The sequence below is a fragment of the Tenebrio molitor genome, chromosome 6, assembly GCF_963966145.1.
Source record: "Tenebrio molitor chromosome 6, icTenMoli1.1, whole genome shotgun sequence".
Lineage (NCBI taxonomy): Eukaryota > Metazoa > Arthropoda > Insecta > Coleoptera > Tenebrionidae > Tenebrio > Tenebrio molitor.
In genome coordinates, this window is record NC_091051.1 from 1,957,145 (window position 1) to 1,974,094 (window position 16,950).

The 16,950-nt window shown below is 44.9% G+C and overlaps 3 protein-coding genes across 3 annotated transcripts; 2 read left to right on the forward strand and 1 right to left on the reverse strand.

Moving 5' to 3' along the window:
* Window positions 1-2,892: 2,892 nt before the first annotated feature.
* LOC138133076 (uncharacterized) lies at window positions 2,893-3,925 on the forward strand. The gene is made up of 2 exons (XM_069050870.1): window positions 2,893-3,627; window positions 3,677-3,925. Exons 1-2 carry the CDS (start codon window positions 2,893-2,895, stop codon window positions 3,923-3,925), a joined length of 984 nt encoding a protein of 327 aa, XP_068906971.1.
* Window positions 3,926-4,980: 1,055 nt separating this feature from the next.
* LOC138132714 (uncharacterized) lies at window positions 4,981-6,482 on the reverse strand. Its single transcript, XM_069050303.1, has 2 exons — window positions 5,428-6,482; window positions 4,981-5,383 (listed from the first exon to the last, which is right to left on the reverse strand). The coding sequence occupies exons 1-2, from the start codon at window positions 6,229-6,231 to the stop codon at window positions 5,102-5,104; spliced, it is 1,086 nt and encodes a 361-aa protein (XP_068906404.1). The 5' UTR covers window positions 6,232-6,482; the 3' UTR covers window positions 4,981-5,101.
* A 150-nt stretch (window positions 6,483-6,632) lies between these two features.
* LOC138132713 (uncharacterized oxidoreductase YrbE-like) lies at window positions 6,633-8,264 on the forward strand. Its single transcript, XM_069050302.1, has 5 exons — window positions 6,633-6,778; window positions 6,828-7,070; window positions 7,121-7,300; window positions 7,533-8,053; window positions 8,101-8,264. Exons 1-5 carry the CDS (start codon window positions 6,696-6,698, stop codon window positions 8,238-8,240), a joined length of 1,167 nt encoding a protein of 388 aa, XP_068906403.1. The 5' UTR covers window positions 6,633-6,695; the 3' UTR covers window positions 8,241-8,264.
* The last annotated feature ends 8,686 nt before the right edge of the window (window positions 8,265-16,950 follow it).

Here is a 16,950-nt window from a genome sequence, read left to right on the forward strand (position 1 = left end):
ACCGACAAATCTGCAACTCAAATTGAATCATTTCGTGACGCTCTTTTGAACATTTCTCACATCTAAGCAATAATACCTTCAATAGCGCCCCCCTATGTTTTTTTTTGTAGGACATTTTGTGCTCTACAAAAAATGTTCTATACAATTTTCCCCATCTGCTGTAGTTTTCGAAACGGAGGCGAATTAAGGTCCCAAATATTAATTTGACTGGATTAAAGGACGACACAAAAAGGGTCCTGTGTACGCGAGCCTCCCGAGGATCGAGAGGACGCCGCCGACTATTATTAGACTGTTATTTTGGGGATGCTGCGAAGGGCGTCATATATTTAATCCTATCGCTTTTTAATAGATTCAAACGAAGGTCGACAAGAAGACGAGAATTTACACCAAGCCCTCTTTGTTCGTATAATTTATTAATGACACAGAGACGAAGCTTACAACGGTGCTTTTTTGTAAGAGATAGAGTGAACGAAAAAATGAATGCATCAGTCAGTGAACGAATTAAGTCTCATATTTCAACTCTTGTTGAGTAGAGGAACAACAACTACGACGATGATTTCTTTGGAATAGTTTTTGAAACATTGACTAGTTCGTCCTGCGCAACCGGTTTTGAAATGTTTTTGTTGTGATTTCCATTTCCGAAATGTGATTCTCTGGGGGTTGAATTAATTGCGGGGTCGTCGAGGGAAACACAGGGTGTTTTTCGTCCGACAATGAGATTCGCGTCCAGCGATATGCATTGAACGGGGCTTTATTAGGATTAATCTGCTTCTATCTGCACGTGCTCGAAAGTGGAGGACCAGTTTTGTACATCTGCCCCTGCAGCTGCACGCACGCGACACACTGCCCCACAAGGGTCCCCGAACAAATAAAGGGGTTCGCGTCTGAATAAATAATCGGGGAGGGGCGGCGACCGCCCTCCCCGAATCGGCGGCGCTGTTGCTTCCGTCAATTCTCCAGAATTTCGCAAAGCCGGCACGTCACGAATTTGCATGCAATCCGCCGCTTAAACAATGCAATCTGCAGGGTGGAAGCCAATTCCGGGGTCGGATTGCCTCGGATAAATCCGGACGTATACCGCGCCGGGGCACGTCTTCTGCCGCCGCCGCCGCTCCTATTTCGCAAAAAATTTATATGAATTTATGAAACGGCAACGCAGTTATTGTTAATATTTCATGTTTTCGTGCGGCGAGGTAATAAACGATTATGACCCCGAGCTGGCGGCTTCAATAAAATTCATCACTTTCAAAAGGGATGTTTTAGAAAATTATCGTCGCCGGGGTTGTTGACGAAGTAATATCTGCGCGATATAAACGCTGCTATAACATTCGGATAAATTACACCCGAGTTTATGACAGTCATCTGCGTTATGTATGGCGTTCATTACTGTTAATTCTTTTAGAGACGGATGCGACACTTTTCAGTGGAAAACGCGAGAAGTGGACGTCACGTGATGTGGCTCTTACGGCCGCGCCGTGCGAATCGAGGCCCCGCCCGTGTCCTTCTCGCTGATTTAGCGCGGCCGTTAATTTCCCGAAATAATTATCGTTATTGTGGGACCCAGCGAATTATTCCCATGATGTAGCGGCGTTCCCAGAGGTATTTCAAAAAGCCATCGTCAAATGGAAGCGATATAAATCTGTATATCGCCGCATGATGTGTTCGATAACGAGCCGTCTGCGCTCGCCACCCCTTGTCACTTCACCAAATGTATTCCGGGGGTATTGTTGGCGGTATTGTTACAATGCGCGTATGGCTAATGAAAGTGTGACGTCACGGCGGCACGACAGATGGCCCACGGGTGCATAAAGCGCACCCCCCGGCGCGTGGCGCGAAACCGGCTGTCTGCCGACTAGGGGTGTCGACGAAGGGTGGGTTTTCGAAATTTGTCATCGTGACGTGCGATTTTTTACGCGTCCGGCAACAAATCGGGAAATCGACCAAAAATTAATTAAAATAGTCCGGGAGGTTCTCTATTTTTAAATTGGCTGGCGGCGGCTCGCCACTTAACACTTGTTGATCAAATAAAGGGTGGACGGGGCGCGGCGGCGGCGACTGTGCACACGTCACGTCGTGGAAATTCAGCAAATTTGATTATTCGCATTGTCGGCGCCTTTCAATTTCCCCAGAAATCTTTTTTCCGTGATGGCTTCGCCAATTTGTTTTCCGCGCCCGCGTTTACGATAATTGCTTCAAAAACCATCATCAACATTTCAGAGTTAATCAAAAAACCGTTTACAATGGCAAATTGTGTTTTAACAGCGCGAATTTAAATTGGCGGCCCCACCCCCGAATAAATAGTTGAACAGTAAGTGGATTATCAGGACTGCAGGACGAATCGAATTATGAATCGTCGGTGGCGGTTATAAAATCAACTTCGGACCACTCCAAGGGGTGATCTCCACCTCCAACCGCCGCCAGCCGCACTCCGGGACAACACCCCGTCCGGAACTCTTTGAATAACTTTTAAAATTCCCATTTTCCGCACGACAGGACCCGGAACCAATACAGCAGATATGGGCCCGGGAAGCTGCAGACATGCGTCAAAGTCGCAAAGCTTCCATTTCTGAATTCCATGTGGGTAAACTTTAGTCGAGTGCAGCGAATTTAATGGATTTGTCATACCATCTGACTTTTCTCCCGCCCGGAAAACTCGCCTGGTGGAAAATCCAGTCGGTTTTACGGCGACGTTCCCGCAACCGTTGTATCGGAAAAGCGAATTTAATTAGGCGGACCTGCAGTGTGACTCAATTTGCGCTGGAATCGATGTAAAAAATCACTTTGTGGATTAATGACGGAGGGGAGGACAGCGAAATGATGAATGGAACGGGTCCACAAACCGCTGGGGAAATCGAGTTAAAATTTTCCCTCAAAATCGTCACATTCTGGAAAATGCCGTCGCACAACGCACACTTCAAAACTCTCCGCCTTTTAGGCAAAGTGATTGGGTGCTCGTCCACAATTTACTCCCTCGCCGTCCTACTCGCACACTTCCTGTCGGTTGTTCTCGTGGCTGTCGACATCTGGTCCCGACCGGGCCTGGCCAGCACCAGACTGGTCAAAACCGCCGACTACTTCATCAAAGTCTCGATCACCACGACCGCCATCTTGACCCACATCCTCAAAAAACGCAACATCGACAAACTACTCGCGCGTCTGGACCAAATCGAATCGCTCCTGCCCCCGCAGCGACACACCTGGAGATTCCCAAACCACTGCGACGTCATCTTCATCTTCGTCTTCACCGGGACTCGATTTGCCTTTCATCAAGCCTCGACACCTACTCTCTACCACGCATTGAGCGACTTGGAGGAGTTCCAGGTGTGGGTGTTTGTGATGACATCTGTCAAGTTCCTGACGCTTCTGGAAAGATTCTTCAGCCGGACAAACGACCACCTGGAGTTGTTGTTGCAAGACGACCCGCGCTTCATCGACCACCTCTACGAGAAGCTGTACAGGGTGTTGGAGCTGTGGAACGACCTCTACGGACTCCAACTGCTCCAACTCTTCCTCCACATCTTCGTCGTGCTGGTGGACAACATCATAAACGTGGTGCTGGAGCTGCACCAGACCGGTCCGGTGTCTTGGACGGTTGCGTTCATGTCAACTGTCATATTGACGTATCTGGTGCGACGCTGCCCCGACTTCTTTTGCATTTGTTAAAGTTGTTTTGCAGGTTCTGACTCTGGTGGTGTCGAGGATTGGCCACCAAGTGATGGAAAACAAGTGGAAGGCGTCGAAGATCATCTTGAACGGTCCAGTCGAGTTGCTCTTGATGCGACACGACCTGCGTTTGTTATTGATGAAGATGGAGAGTTGGGAGAGTTTCGTTTCTGCCGCCGGCTACTTCGCCTTGGATTACAGTTTTTTCTTGTCTCTGTTGGCAGCAGTGGCCAGCTACATCGTGATACTGTTGCAATTGTAACGTGAAAATTTCAGTAGACGTTATTGCCGGTTTTGATATTCCGTAGGTGTGGAAATAACACAATGCATATATCAGCAGGGCGTGATGAATGGAGTCCCGATGGAGTTTCCCAATGCACGTAGAAAATCATTAATCTTAATTTGGTCCCGCAGACATCGTACAATAATGTAAAATATATTTTCTTGACTGGAACTCCTCTCTCTGTACTCCCGACAGTTAAAACGTAATTACTTAAGTTTTGATTTATCGCTCACCTCGCACGTTAATATGTAACGGGCCCTGATGAATTACGCCGAAACGTATCGGATTCTTGGCGGGCGTCGAGATAAGGCGTCGCGACGCTTCGTAACGAAGCTAATTAGGCCCCTTTGAAGTCGCCCCGTTTTTACGACGGATCCAGAGGAGATACAGTCAGAAGGTGTGTGCGTCGGATGATATTAGGCGCGACGTAACAGATGAAAGGTCTAAAGCCTACAAGAACATTTCGTAATTTCCCGTCGAGGGCAATTACTCCACTAATTCACTCAGAAACTGGACCCACCTGTCGAGACCAGGAACCTCCTCGACCGGGAGAGTTGTTCCTTGCAACTTTGTTTATCCCGTGTTCCATTTCTGAAGCGGAAATGGAGCCGCCAAATCCTGCGACCTCAAAACCTTATCAGCAGTTTTTCTTTTGTGTTGTTTGTGAAAGGATAATCACGTATCTAATCGAGCACGGGGAAATATTGAAACTGATAGCGCCAGGACGAGCAACTTACTTTGTTGCCATGCAGCGAGATTTTCACGTATCCGCTTTCCCGGCTTCAGATGAAATTCTACAAGGGCGGCAACGAAATTAAACTGGGAAAAACTTCCGCTAATATCCGACAGGTGGATCGATTTTGCAAATTGGGGCGGCTTTTTGGGACTAATCCCATTTCAGGGGCAAAGTGTGTCACATGCAACGGTCTAATTAGAGAGTTGTAAATGGTGCAAATGCAATAATATTCTTCGGATCGATAGGGAGAGGGTAGGGCGCACGCGCACCCACCCCCACCTCTGAAACACCAGAGACATTATAAAAACGGACATTTCACTTTAATTGATTTCATTCGTTGCTCTACAGTAAATAGTCTGAAGCTAGGACAAAGCAACAGAAATGCGAGTAATGCAACAGTTGCGTAGATTCTCTCCACTCTAAAGACTTTTGGGCAACTTGGCATTGATCTGCAAAAACACTATGACATAGCTGACCGTCGACACCAAAATGTTGCGGATAATTGTGTAGTCGGCGTCGAAAAATCCCGCCGCCGAGATGCTCGTCCTTCTGTTGTGGAGTTGCGAACTGACGAGTTCCAACACCCTCTCCACTCGGTCACAACTCCTGGAGTTGGTCCGGAAAGTATTGCAAATTCGTCGAGCGTTTTGGAACTCTTTGGCGATCCGTCTGGACGGCGTGGCGATCATGAAGCTCAAAATCTACAACCAACTGTTTTGGTGAAGTCATTTCCTTTTGGACTTACCAGAAACAGAGTGAACTTGAAGACCGTGGCCACGTTCACGACGATCGTGCGCATCAAAGAGGGGAAAACAATCTGGGACAGGTTGAAGAAGATCGCTTGGACCATCACCAGTGGAGTGACGATCACCGTGCCTAGAATCTGAAGCCCGAAGGCTTCGTTGAACAGCGTGATGCAGTCCATGAGCTTGTCGTAGTTCTTGAGGACGGCGTCGGATAGGTAGTTCCTTTGGGTCAAGTTTCTGAAGAGCAGGCGGTTGGTCTCGCAGGCGAGGTACTTGATCAGCTGGAGGAGCATCAAGATCTTCAGGACTTCCATCGAGGTGAGGTAGTAGTTGAAATACACCAACCCGTAGACCAGTAACATTTTGAAATTGGTAACGTGGAGTACCCACCAAGACATGAGCACCAACCACGGTACCAGAGTCGCGTGGAGCAAGACGAAATCCAGTCTCTGCAACTTCACCAGTTTCTCTTCGGTCCGGCGTCTGGATTTCTCGTTGACGAAGACGCGGATTTCCTCCAGGGTTTGCAACAGGTCGTCGACGCGGGTACTCTTGCAGTACCCGCTCTGCAAGATCGCCACAACGTCGAGGACGTTGATCACGATGTAGACCAGAATGTGGAGGATCGCGTTCATGGGGTTGGAGGCGAAGTAGGTCCCGTGGAGAATGTGCCAAAGAGACGTTACAGTCAAAGCGGTGTAGAACACGACCATGACGGAGAGGTAGAAGTTGTAGGATTTTTGTCGAGGCTTCCGCAACGGGATCGCGATCACGTTTAAGAGCTTCACGAAAGTTGGTAACATGGTGATTGCGACTCGATTCAACCCTTGCGGTTTTATATTGTATTGTTGATTGCACCCCAGAGTACCATTACGGAAGATTTGGTTAATAATTTATGTTATGGCTGCTTTCATAAACCCGATACGCCAGCAAGAGTCGCGACATTTACATAATTTTTACGATCTCAATCTTTAGTTTTGAAAGCTTTACGATTCTCTTTTTATTTATTAAATATAAAAGTGATATGAAAGCACTATTTCACTTCAATTTTATCGATCACGTTTTATAGGAAAGTATAAAATGTGATTTCCTGCAGACGCTAGGTGCTCAGGTCGTTTAACACCGCTCTAAAATATTATTTGTTTGGCACAAACAAGGGAAACTTTTCTTTGTTATTAATAGCTAATCGTCTGAGCTGATAAACTTGACCTTTGATAAAGATAATATATAAATAGCTAGATCGGAAAGTCTTGGTCAGTTATGTAAGATGGCCACGCAGAAGTACCGACAGCCGTCGCCTTACACGGTCCCGATACCACCAGCTCCACCAGAAGACGCCAAAAACACCCAGTAAGACCCCACAATGTTTTTAATTCACCCAAGAAATTTTTTCTCGCAGGCACGAACAAAATCTGAAACTGTCCCCTGTCAAAGACCATTCGCGATTCGGGTTTGCGCTATTTGGGGTAGGTAGAGCCGGCACCATCCACTTGTCCTTCTTGGTGAAAGATCCCCACGTCGAGTTGCTCTACGTAGTAGACGACGACCAGTCAAAATGGGACAAATTGAGGAAATACTGGAACCTGGAGGGTGTGAAATTTTTGAAAAGCTCTGATGCAGCAGCTGTGTACCAAGATGCTAAGTAGGGATCACCACGAGTCAAAATTTTTGGCAAAGATTTGGATCTTGCAGGGTTCGAGCTGTGGTGGTTGCTTCCCCCACGCGCACCCACGAAAACATCGTCAGCAAAGCTCTAGACCACAAGAAGGCAGTCTTCTGCGAAAAACCTGTGGCTGAGAACTATGACAAGACCAAGGCTTTGTACGAGAAGGCTAGGAAGATGCAGCAACCGTTGTTCAGCGCTTTTAACAGGTTTGAGATTTGTCAAAATGTATTCAGGACGAGAAAAAAGTTAATGGTTGGAGTGTCCATCCATAAATGCATTAATCACGACTCCTCGCGAGCAAATCTGTATTAATGTTGCTCGCTTTCCGGCGCGGCACCATTTGTTCTGTTTAAAATATGGATGCGAGCTGTATTAGCTGTTGACTTTTTACTTCCTCCGCCGCTGCGGATAATTTGTAACGTCGGTCCGGGTTTCCAGACGTTTCGACCCGTCGTTCGCCGCCGTCAGGAATCGGGTGCGCGGCGGCGAGGTCGGCAAAGTGCTGACCGTGAAGGTCTGCAGCCGCGACTCCCCCCTGCCCTCCCTCGACTACTTGAGGACTTCCGGGGGCATCTTCCACGACTGCGCCGTCCACGACATCGACATGACGCTGTACGTCATGGGGGAATACCCGACGAGAGTCACGGCGGCGGCGTCGGCCAACATCCCGGAAATCGCCGGAATCGGCGACCACGACACCGTCGGGATCTTGTTCACGTTCGGGAGCGGCGCCGTCAGCATGGTGGACCTCAGCCGGCAATGCAGCTACGGCTACGAACAGCGACTGGAGGTTTTCGGAGAGAAGGGCATGATCAAGGCGGAGAACCAACAGCCGATCCACAACGTGGAGAGTTACACCGGCAGGAGCGTCGTCAAGGCGCCGATTGCGTACTCGTTTCCATCGCGATACGCTGAGGGGTACGAGCTGGAGATGCTCCACTTCTTGGACGTGCTGCGGGGTGGGTATGCGGAGAGTATGGGCGCGGGGTAACGGCGTTGGTTGCAGGAAGGGCCGAGGTGAGCGTGGACAGCAGGGACGTCTTGGCCGTCAGCAAGATAGCCGCGGCGTGCGAGGAGTCCGTCAGGAAGGGCAGCACCGTCGAGCTCAAGTGGTCGCAGGACGAGCTACCCCTAATCAAGGAGTAAATAAATGTTGCCGACCGAGCGAAATTTATTTTGTATCGTCCACCATTTTTCCAGTAATCCCTCGAGAAATAAAAAGCGGCCGCGTAATACCGTTTTAATTAAAACTTCCGAAACGAACGCGTTCACCTAGTTCCTAGTGGGTACCTAGAGGGAAAAAGTGCGCCCTCATTATTCGTAATTGTGTAGCGACATCCATCATCGGACGGATCCAATCCGGGGGCAAGTGTCACACCCGATCGATCCCCGTTTCATTTTGTCCGTTTTTACGCTGATTGAATCCTCGTTTACCCTCGAAAACTCATTAAAAAACTTGTTCCAGCGTGCATGTCGGCCAGGGATTATTTTCTGATATGAATTTGTATTGGATTATCTCCTTCGGGGGTTGCCAATCTCGACGTCGTAATTCACTACAAACTCCTATTTGTGTCGATATTTAACTCGATGGAAATTCCCTGTCTGACCCCGGAGTCGCCGCCGCCGCCGCCGCGAGCTGCCGCCCATATTAAACTCAGAATTTATGCAAACGAACGAACGCACTGACGGACACGGAATTTCCAAAGGGCCCGGACAAAAGAGGGTCCTTCGATCCGCCGCCGCCATCCTATTCATCCGCCATTATCTATTTTTAGAACATTTTGGCAAATTTATGTCGACCGTGGCCGCTGTTTTTCACCACGTGCTAATTGTCATAATGTTGATAAATAAGTCTAATTGGTCGCAATTATTCTACAATTTTATGAATCACTACTTAACACGAAAACTTGGTCACGACTTTCCGGATAAATTATTTATTTTGATATTTATTGCCGTTTGGAGTTAATTTGAATTGGACATACATTCGGAATATATACAGGCTGGCCCAAAAAATTAAATATCTTTGTTACCACCTTTACCAACATTTTCATCCAAACTCGTTTGACTTGACTGTTCCTAAAAATCGCAAATAGAACAGTGATATCTGAGAATTTGTACTCACTTGTTCCAAACAAGATCCTCGAACAGCAATATACCCGGATTTACACTTAACAGTTGATACTGAGTGTTGAACGTAGCTTGTTGACATATTTTTTTCATCCGCTTTGCAGCCAAACTGTTTTAAAACAATTACAATTTCAACTAAACATAAAATTAAATGATTACCATAAAGGCCAGCACCAGAATGGTTAACACCACGCCAGACATCAATCTGGAGGACATAATCGAACGACTGATGTGCTTGTCAAAGAGGTTATCTTTAAACAGGAATCTGTAATGACGGTCGACAAACACCAGTCGCAATCACGTGTCCGGGGCTGCAAATGGTGACGAGAAGACGTCTGGTCTTCTTATGTGTGTCACAGTTTGTGACTCCAAACAATGTTGAGAAAATGTATACAGTTGGTGGTAGACAAAATGTTTCAAAGATGTACAATAAAAGATAACAATATAACGACCAGAACAATTAGGGATTTTAAACGATATTTCTGGACCACTACTGCTCACGCAGACTTTTGATAACTACTGAAATCGTAAACAAGGTTATCAGAAGTCTTTTGTTTGGTTTGAGTGGAAAAGTATCAAGCGTGACGTTGGTCCAGAGGTCCGAAGAGTCGATCATTATAAGATGTCAGTCTTAAAAGTTAGGTTAGTGATTTTGAGAACGTTGAAATCTTGATTTTCATAAAGGTGTGAATTATGTGTGACCTGTCAGTTGTAAAAGAATCATGAGGAGCTCCAATCGTTTTTACGGACTAGAGTAAATGTTTGAAATGTCTGCCTTCAGCTTCCAGACATAATGTTACTCTCTTCACTTCATGTTTTCAAATGACCTTCGCAAAGTCGGGACTGGGGACATCAATTAAATTGCAGTCATCAATAATTACTTGCATTAATTCGGGAAATGTGCCAGGTCTGTTTTTGAACACATTGTTTTTCAGGTATGGAAAAACAAAATAATCAAGGCAAGTTGTTGATAAGTGCCTTGAAAGTCCGGAATGACAGTTACTATAGTAATATAGTATTGCCGTTATAACTTTTTATCTGCTGCGCCCACTAAAATTGACCAATCAGATTCAATCTGTACAACTTTTCATCACATTTGCCACATAAAAAAGGTTAGAATTTTGCTGTCAAGTCCACAATTATTGTTTTAGGTTCTAAAAAATAAAATGTCATTAGGACAATTCGAATGTCAGAAATTTTTACTGTGTAAATCAGATCGTCTTAACAACCTATTTGATTGGTAACTAAGAAAATGAAATGGGCGGGGCAGATAAAATGTTACGTTGTCCTTAGTATATTAATTAATTAATGACATCTGATGACATTTGAATTAAATTTTTACTGCCACGGTTTTATTAAAATTGGGAACGAAATATTATTTAGAGTTGGCTTGAATTGTACATAAATAATATACAGGCTGATCCAAAAAATAAAATACGTTTGTTGTCACGTTTTGTTGATTCACCCAGACTCGTCTTGACTCTTCTCACTTGACTGTTCCTAAAATAAAAAATCGCACAATAGTGATACACAATTAATTTGTGATTTTAATGGACTAGTGACAGCGGAAGCGACAGCACTCACTTTTTCTACACAATGTCTTCGAATTTTGATATACCCCGGTTGACACTTTACACGTGACAAAGACGAAAACTTTCTCCGCACTTTTAGTGAAATATTTTCTTCACCTGTGTTGCACCTCACCTGTTTTAAAGCAACTAAAATTTGAAGTAAACATAAAATTAAATGATTACCATAAAGTCAATCACTAGAAGGGTTAACAACACGCCAGACATGACTTTCGAGGACATAATCGAACGACTGAAATGAGTTGTGGTGTGCTTGTTAAAGAGGTTATCTCTAAACAAGAATTTGTAGGTTAGAATAACGGTCGACAAGCACCATTCACATTCACGTATCCGGGGCTGCAACCGGCGACGAAAAGACGTCTGGTTTTGTTATGTGCCACAGTTTTTGACTCCAAACAATGCTGAAAAAAACGTATATGTACAGTCGGTGGTAGATGAAACGTTTCAAAGATGTACGATAAAATATAACACTGTGACGACCAGGAGAATTAGGGAGAGTATTTTAAACGACATTTCTAGATCACTACTGCTCACACAGGCTTTTGAACTACTGAACTACTGAAATCGTAAACAAGGTTATCAGAAGAAGTTTTTGTTTTGGTTTGTGTGGAAATGTGTTAAGAGTGACGTTGGTCCAGAGGTCCGAAGAGTCGATCATTATCGGAGAATTTACGCCGAAAAGTGGGTTCTCCAAGTGCTTTGAAAAAATTTGGGGGGCTTATTTTTATCAGTGGAAGATGAATAAAAATTGCTTCACAAAGTGAACATTTATTTGACAATCGGTAGATTAAGGCTACAACAGATTTCTATTTTCTCCAAAGTCTTCTGCAAACACCATTGACTATTCTATATCCTGGACGACAAACACTCGTTATTATTTGGTGCCCATAGTCGTATGTCCGGTAATTTTCCCTTAAATAAGTGTTTGGCATACAAACATCGTAATAATTAAAATATCCAGCGGGACAATTAGTATTTGGGCTGTCCAAAACGTAATCATGTGTCGGAGGAACACTCTTACATTGCTGAAAATTATTTGAAAGGTAACTGGTGATAGATAAATTTATCAAAATATAAGTTTAATTACCCCCAAGTGAACGACGAAAAGTGTTGTCAACAGGATTTTTGCACACAGCATGTTAAGCGACATTTTAACAAATTGGCGACTCAGTGCAAATTAAGTTTTTATTTAGTTTATGATCGAGAAGGTTATCAAAATCGTCTTTATCTTGGAATGTGCCAACTTATCACAAAGTAACATTATTTTGAATTGTTGGAGTAAGAGTTTTCACTTTCTTCAACAAGACGTTGTGTAGAAAAAAATGCCCGCGTGACACTTTCATTATATTTGTGAAGTGTCACAGATTGTATTTCTTTTTGAAAAGAAAAAACAAAACAATGTGTTACCCCACGTGACAAACAAGACGAGATTCTTACAACACATATCTTGTTATTATTGTGTTTATGATATTATGATAATGTATTTATTCCAGTGGCAAGGAATAGGTTTTTTTCATTAGAGTACGGTTTTTTCCGCGTGAAAACTAAGTTTCAGGTGTGAGACGAAGCCGAGTGCCTGATTAGTTGGAGCGCGGTAAAATATCTACCTACCGTACGACAATTGTATTAGATTTTTCGACTGAGCAAAAATTTTATTTTGTACTTTTGCAGATGTCAAAGTTTTTGACATTTAGAGCTGCCAAACCGATAGGTTGTATTTTCCCTGTTATGATTATAATTATTTATAAGTCAATAAAAAAAACATTTATCGGAAAAATAATACATGTAAATGTGTTTTTTTTCCACTAAATTAACGTATGGACAGTTTAATAATTTAACAGTAACTGTAAGAAGAGTAAATTAACTGTGCGTGCTACCGCACTCCCCCAGAAATTTACAACATCCCTCGGTAAATCGCAGCTACCTGAATTGAAAGGTAAAGGTGTGTTTTACAGTTAGGGAGGCCGAAAATTTAATTCAAAGTAAAGTGAATGATGAAGAGTCACTTTCACTAATTTGAGTTGTTATTTTTCGAGGTATTTTCTAAATCTAAGAACATACTTGGCAGTTTTCAATCGTTTATTATTATTGTTTATTTCGCAGATTTACATTTTCTTAGTTTGTACCATTCAGAAAATTTTTCTGCAAACTCCGTTAACTCCCAACCAATAAGTATTTAGAAGATAACCGTTCACTAAAAATAAATGTCCACCTCGATGCTAATTTTAACCACATTGTCAACATAACACTTCACCATGAAACGACCATGATTTGGTAGTACCAACAAAACTCAAGGTTATCAATGTCATCGTGAACTTTGCCCTAACTCTCCCCACACTTCTTTTGTTGTCAAATTGCACGTTCTACTCTTACCGACTAAACCTTGCAGTCTTATCACTAAGGTAATTGCACTAACGAGATTAACACAGTTTTGCGGAAAGATTTCGAAACGTACAAATTAGTCGGCGCTTGGAATATTCCTCCCTGGGGGCGAATCTACGACTTCTTTGCATTCGTTGTTCACCATCACATGAGTGGGGCGACATCCCGATGCACCACCAACCAACCTGGGAGAAAATTTTACCAGTTGGTTTGTCTGAAAAATACCAAGTGAACAAAACAAACGGGTTCGATGCTAACACGGTTGATTTACCCCCACAGGTTTCCCCATCGTTGACACAATTGCGTGAAGACAAAACACAAATCTTAGCAAAAATGTCATTGGAACGACTTTTATTCGACGCGCAATTTGTCAGAATGAGAAGAGGTTATCAACGACGAGATGATCTTGCTCTTGTGTCGCTTCTGCTAAATGCGTCGTTTCTTGCGTGCATTTAGTAAAATCTGGACCTGTCTGGTTCACTTGGGTGTGTTGTTTGGAGATTTGAAACGAAAAATGAGTTTGCAGGAGCCCTTGATTTTGACGTAGCCGCGCTGGCAGCCTACGTTGGTCAGATAGTAGGGCGTGATGGTGGTACCTTGGGTAGTACCGATCCAAAAGCACTACAACCAACAAATGTAAATGGGTTTTTTGGTGCAAAAGCACTCACCAGTACTGCCAACACCAAGAGAAGAACGAGTTTACTTCTTGTTTGCATTTCGCCGTTTGGTGTTTGCGCAAACATTGAAGGTTTGGAGGTTATCGCTTGTTTAATATGTGAGAAAAAAAGACAACATCGAGGAGGAAATGGAAATGGGCCTCGGGAGAAGAGTTGGTGGAGGAGGAATGTCAGGAGGGAACACAGGTGGACGCGGATTATCAGAAATTCAATAATTCACGTAAATGATTCGGATTCGTTATGTAGCGAACGGCTCTAATTAAATTCGAGTCCGGGCGAAATCCGGGCGACAAAAAACCTAATCCTCCGGAGCTCGGGAATTAATCAGTGCCGTTTATAGCCGTGAATCGGAGTGGAAGGACGCTGCATTAGTGCTTCCGAATGAAGGTGCATGCACGTCCGGGTGCATGGCAACTGCACGCGCCACCCCCGATCGATCCCGCCGCCGCCGTCGCTGTTTACCTCCGTTTCTCCCAATTAAACGAAAAATCGCTCCGTTGTGATGCGAATGCACACATTCGCCGCCGCCGTCGCGATATTAAAGGAGACGGCGGAACCGCTCCCGATTGAGCCCTTCGTTATTGCCATTCGACTGGACAATTTCGCCCTAATTGACACGTGACCGCCAATCGGAAATCGCGTGACGTCATCCACTCTGCTGACCTTCCTGCTGATTAGCAGGACCGTATAAAGAGAGGTGACGGCGGGCGAAGGTGAGCACACACGAAATGGTGAGCAGGTAGGTGGCGGCGGCACTTGACTAGTTGCGATCGCTGTTTCAGGCTCGAGTGGCGGTTCTTGTTGTTGTGGCGGCGGCGGTGAGTGTCCTCTGCGACGAACAGGCCCCGGCCTGTGCCTACCCCACGACCGAGAAGAGAACAATCGATGCGGCGGGGTCCGGACGAATTGCTCGCGACGCACACGACACAATTCCCCCAAATTATGGGAATCCCACAGGAGAGAGGAGGCAAGTCCGCAGGAAGAAAAGAGATTTGGACGGGAGGAGGAGGTTCCAGCCGATCCCGGTGCTCTGCGGATAAAACAAATCTACAAAAGGAGAGTCGAGAGCTGTTCCAGTTAACTCAACAGTTAAATTGTTTCAACGAAATAAATAATTAATTAATTAGAACGACTGTAGCAGGATCTGTTGTTATTCACCCCAGCTGAACGTTAAATCACGGGAGTAATCTTAATTTTGCAGCAAATTAAAAGCTTTGAGCAGTCGCGTTGTTTCAAAGTTTTGAAAATAATTTTGGAGACATTTTTTCACCTCGCTTAAAAATGTTTTCGCTGGACGAAAGAGTTTTCAAGCTTTTGGAGTTTTCTCCCCCCGACAGTCAAACTTTTCCACAACATTTTTTTTTAGTTGCGCGGGTCTCAAGTTGACTAATAAAAATTTCCAGCGCACCCCTTTCGTGCCTCAAAACTCACCCAGATAAGTGTGCGGGGTCGATTCCGCTTTGATAATTCAGCGGTGCGCTCCAACGCGAATTTGCATTCGGGGGCGGCGCATTTAAGAAATTAAAAAGGCGAGGGGCCGCCGCCCACAGCTCAAGAATCGAATTAGCCAAATTGTTTTCCCAACTCCTTATTCTTTTAAACTTTTTAATGCATATTAATGGCCGCCCCCAGCCCGATTCATATCGATGTTTTCGCCCCGAGTCAACTCATGAATAATAACAATAATGGAGACAACGAGGGCCGGCGTAATTAACTTATAGGTGTGAAAATCGACGGGCTTTTCCGCAGATGGGGTGCGTCTTGCTTGACGATTTTCCGGCGGGAAATTCAATATCGACGTGGAAATTGTTCGGGATAACGTCGTTATTTAGCCGATTTTTCGCGACTCGCCGGGGGCGGCGCGCCAGACGGGGCCAAAGCTGATGCGGGGGCAAGCCATCTAGTCACCCAAATTATACCCCCGATTGGATGCAAATCGGGTACAATCAACATGATTCTTCTGGTGCCACCGTTGCGTGACTCACCGGGACATGTGCGCGTCCCTCGGGACTCAGATCTTCCTGGGAACCGGACCAGGCGTAGTATTTCCATTTAGTCCAAATTACTTACCCAACTCGGGCTTGTAATGTATCATCGCGACCGCCCCCTGTCTTCTCGCTTCCGCCTCACACCCTCGCATCTCTTAATGAACCAATATTTGGCCCCGGGTCCCAATTAGGACCTCGTCCCGCTTTCTTACAATAACCCTTTGTGGGATTTTGCCGGAGTGGCGCCGCGAGCGCCACCTGGCGGGTGATCCGCGTCAACCGCCTCTTGAGGTAAATCACCGGTCGCAAAACATAAATTACCCGGAGGGCAATATTGTCAGGCGAAATTTACACAGGCGATTAAAATTTATCGTCGTCGTGTGTGATTGCGGCCATGTTATAATTTAAAGCGGACAGTGATAAATTTACGGGCGATCAATGGGAACACGTCGGCCACTTTGTTACGATGATGGATGTTTCCGGTTCTGTTATTTTGCCGTCCAGACGCTGGGCCTGATGGTGGCGCGATAACGCCGACGCCGAAACGTGCCCCGATGGCTCCGATCGCTTTCTTCGCCCGAATTTACAACCGCTCCTGCACCACATATTAATGACGCATTACGGGGGAGCCCCCCGGTACTCTTTGATTAAACCGACGTGATGCGCATACACTTTACGACTCAAATGATGCAACAGAATTTAATTTGCAAGTTTCCGGAGAGACTAAGCTCCCCGGTAGGTATCTGATACGTTTTACTTTGTAGCAAATTTGCACTTGGCTTTCTTTTGTTTGCAGTTCCGAAAGTTTACACCAGATTACAAGCGGATACACTAATTATAAGCGACAAGCACTGTTCCCAACTAGTGGTAAGTTTCAACCGCAACTTATAAATCGACTGGAGGCAACAGAATACGAGGCAAATAATTTACTTATCCCTCCTTGTTTATCCACAGAGTGCTTCAAAATTACGCAATTAACTTACTTTGTAGCGAAATTGTCTCAAACCGCAGCATTTACCTTAAAATGATAGATGAAGAGTTACAACGTTGTGTGAAAGTTTTAATGCTTGCCATGTATAATTTTGTTGTTATT

Excerpts from the sequence above, each read along its gene's own strand:
- LOC138133076 (XM_069050870.1), top strand. The coding sequence starts at position 2,893 with ATGCCGTCGCACAACGCACACTTCAAAACTCTCCGCCTTTTAGGCAAA. Across the intron at positions 3,628-3,676 it reads CTGTCATATTGACGTATCTG|GTTCTGACTCTGGTGGTGTC; the intron begins GTGCGACGCTGC and ends GTTGTTTTGCAG.
- LOC138132714 (XM_069050303.1), bottom strand. The coding sequence starts at position 6,231 with ATGTTACCAACTTTCGTGAAGCTCTTAAACGTGATCGCGATCCCGTTG. Across the intron at positions 5,384-5,427 it reads TCAAGTTCACTCTGTTTCTG|ATTTTGAGCTTCATGATCGC; the intron begins GTAAGTCCAAAA and ends AGTTGGTTGTAG.
- LOC138132713 (XM_069050302.1), top strand. The coding sequence starts at position 6,696 with ATGGCCACGCAGAAGTACCGACAGCCGTCGCCTTACACGGTCCCGATA. Across the intron at positions 7,071-7,120 it reads GCTGTGTACCAAGATGCTAA|GGTTCGAGCTGTGGTGGTTG; the intron begins GTAGGGATCACC and ends TGGATCTTGCAG. Across the intron at positions 7,301-7,532 it reads TTGTTCAGCGCTTTTAACAG|ACGTTTCGACCCGTCGTTCG; the intron begins GTTTGAGATTTG and ends CCGGGTTTCCAG.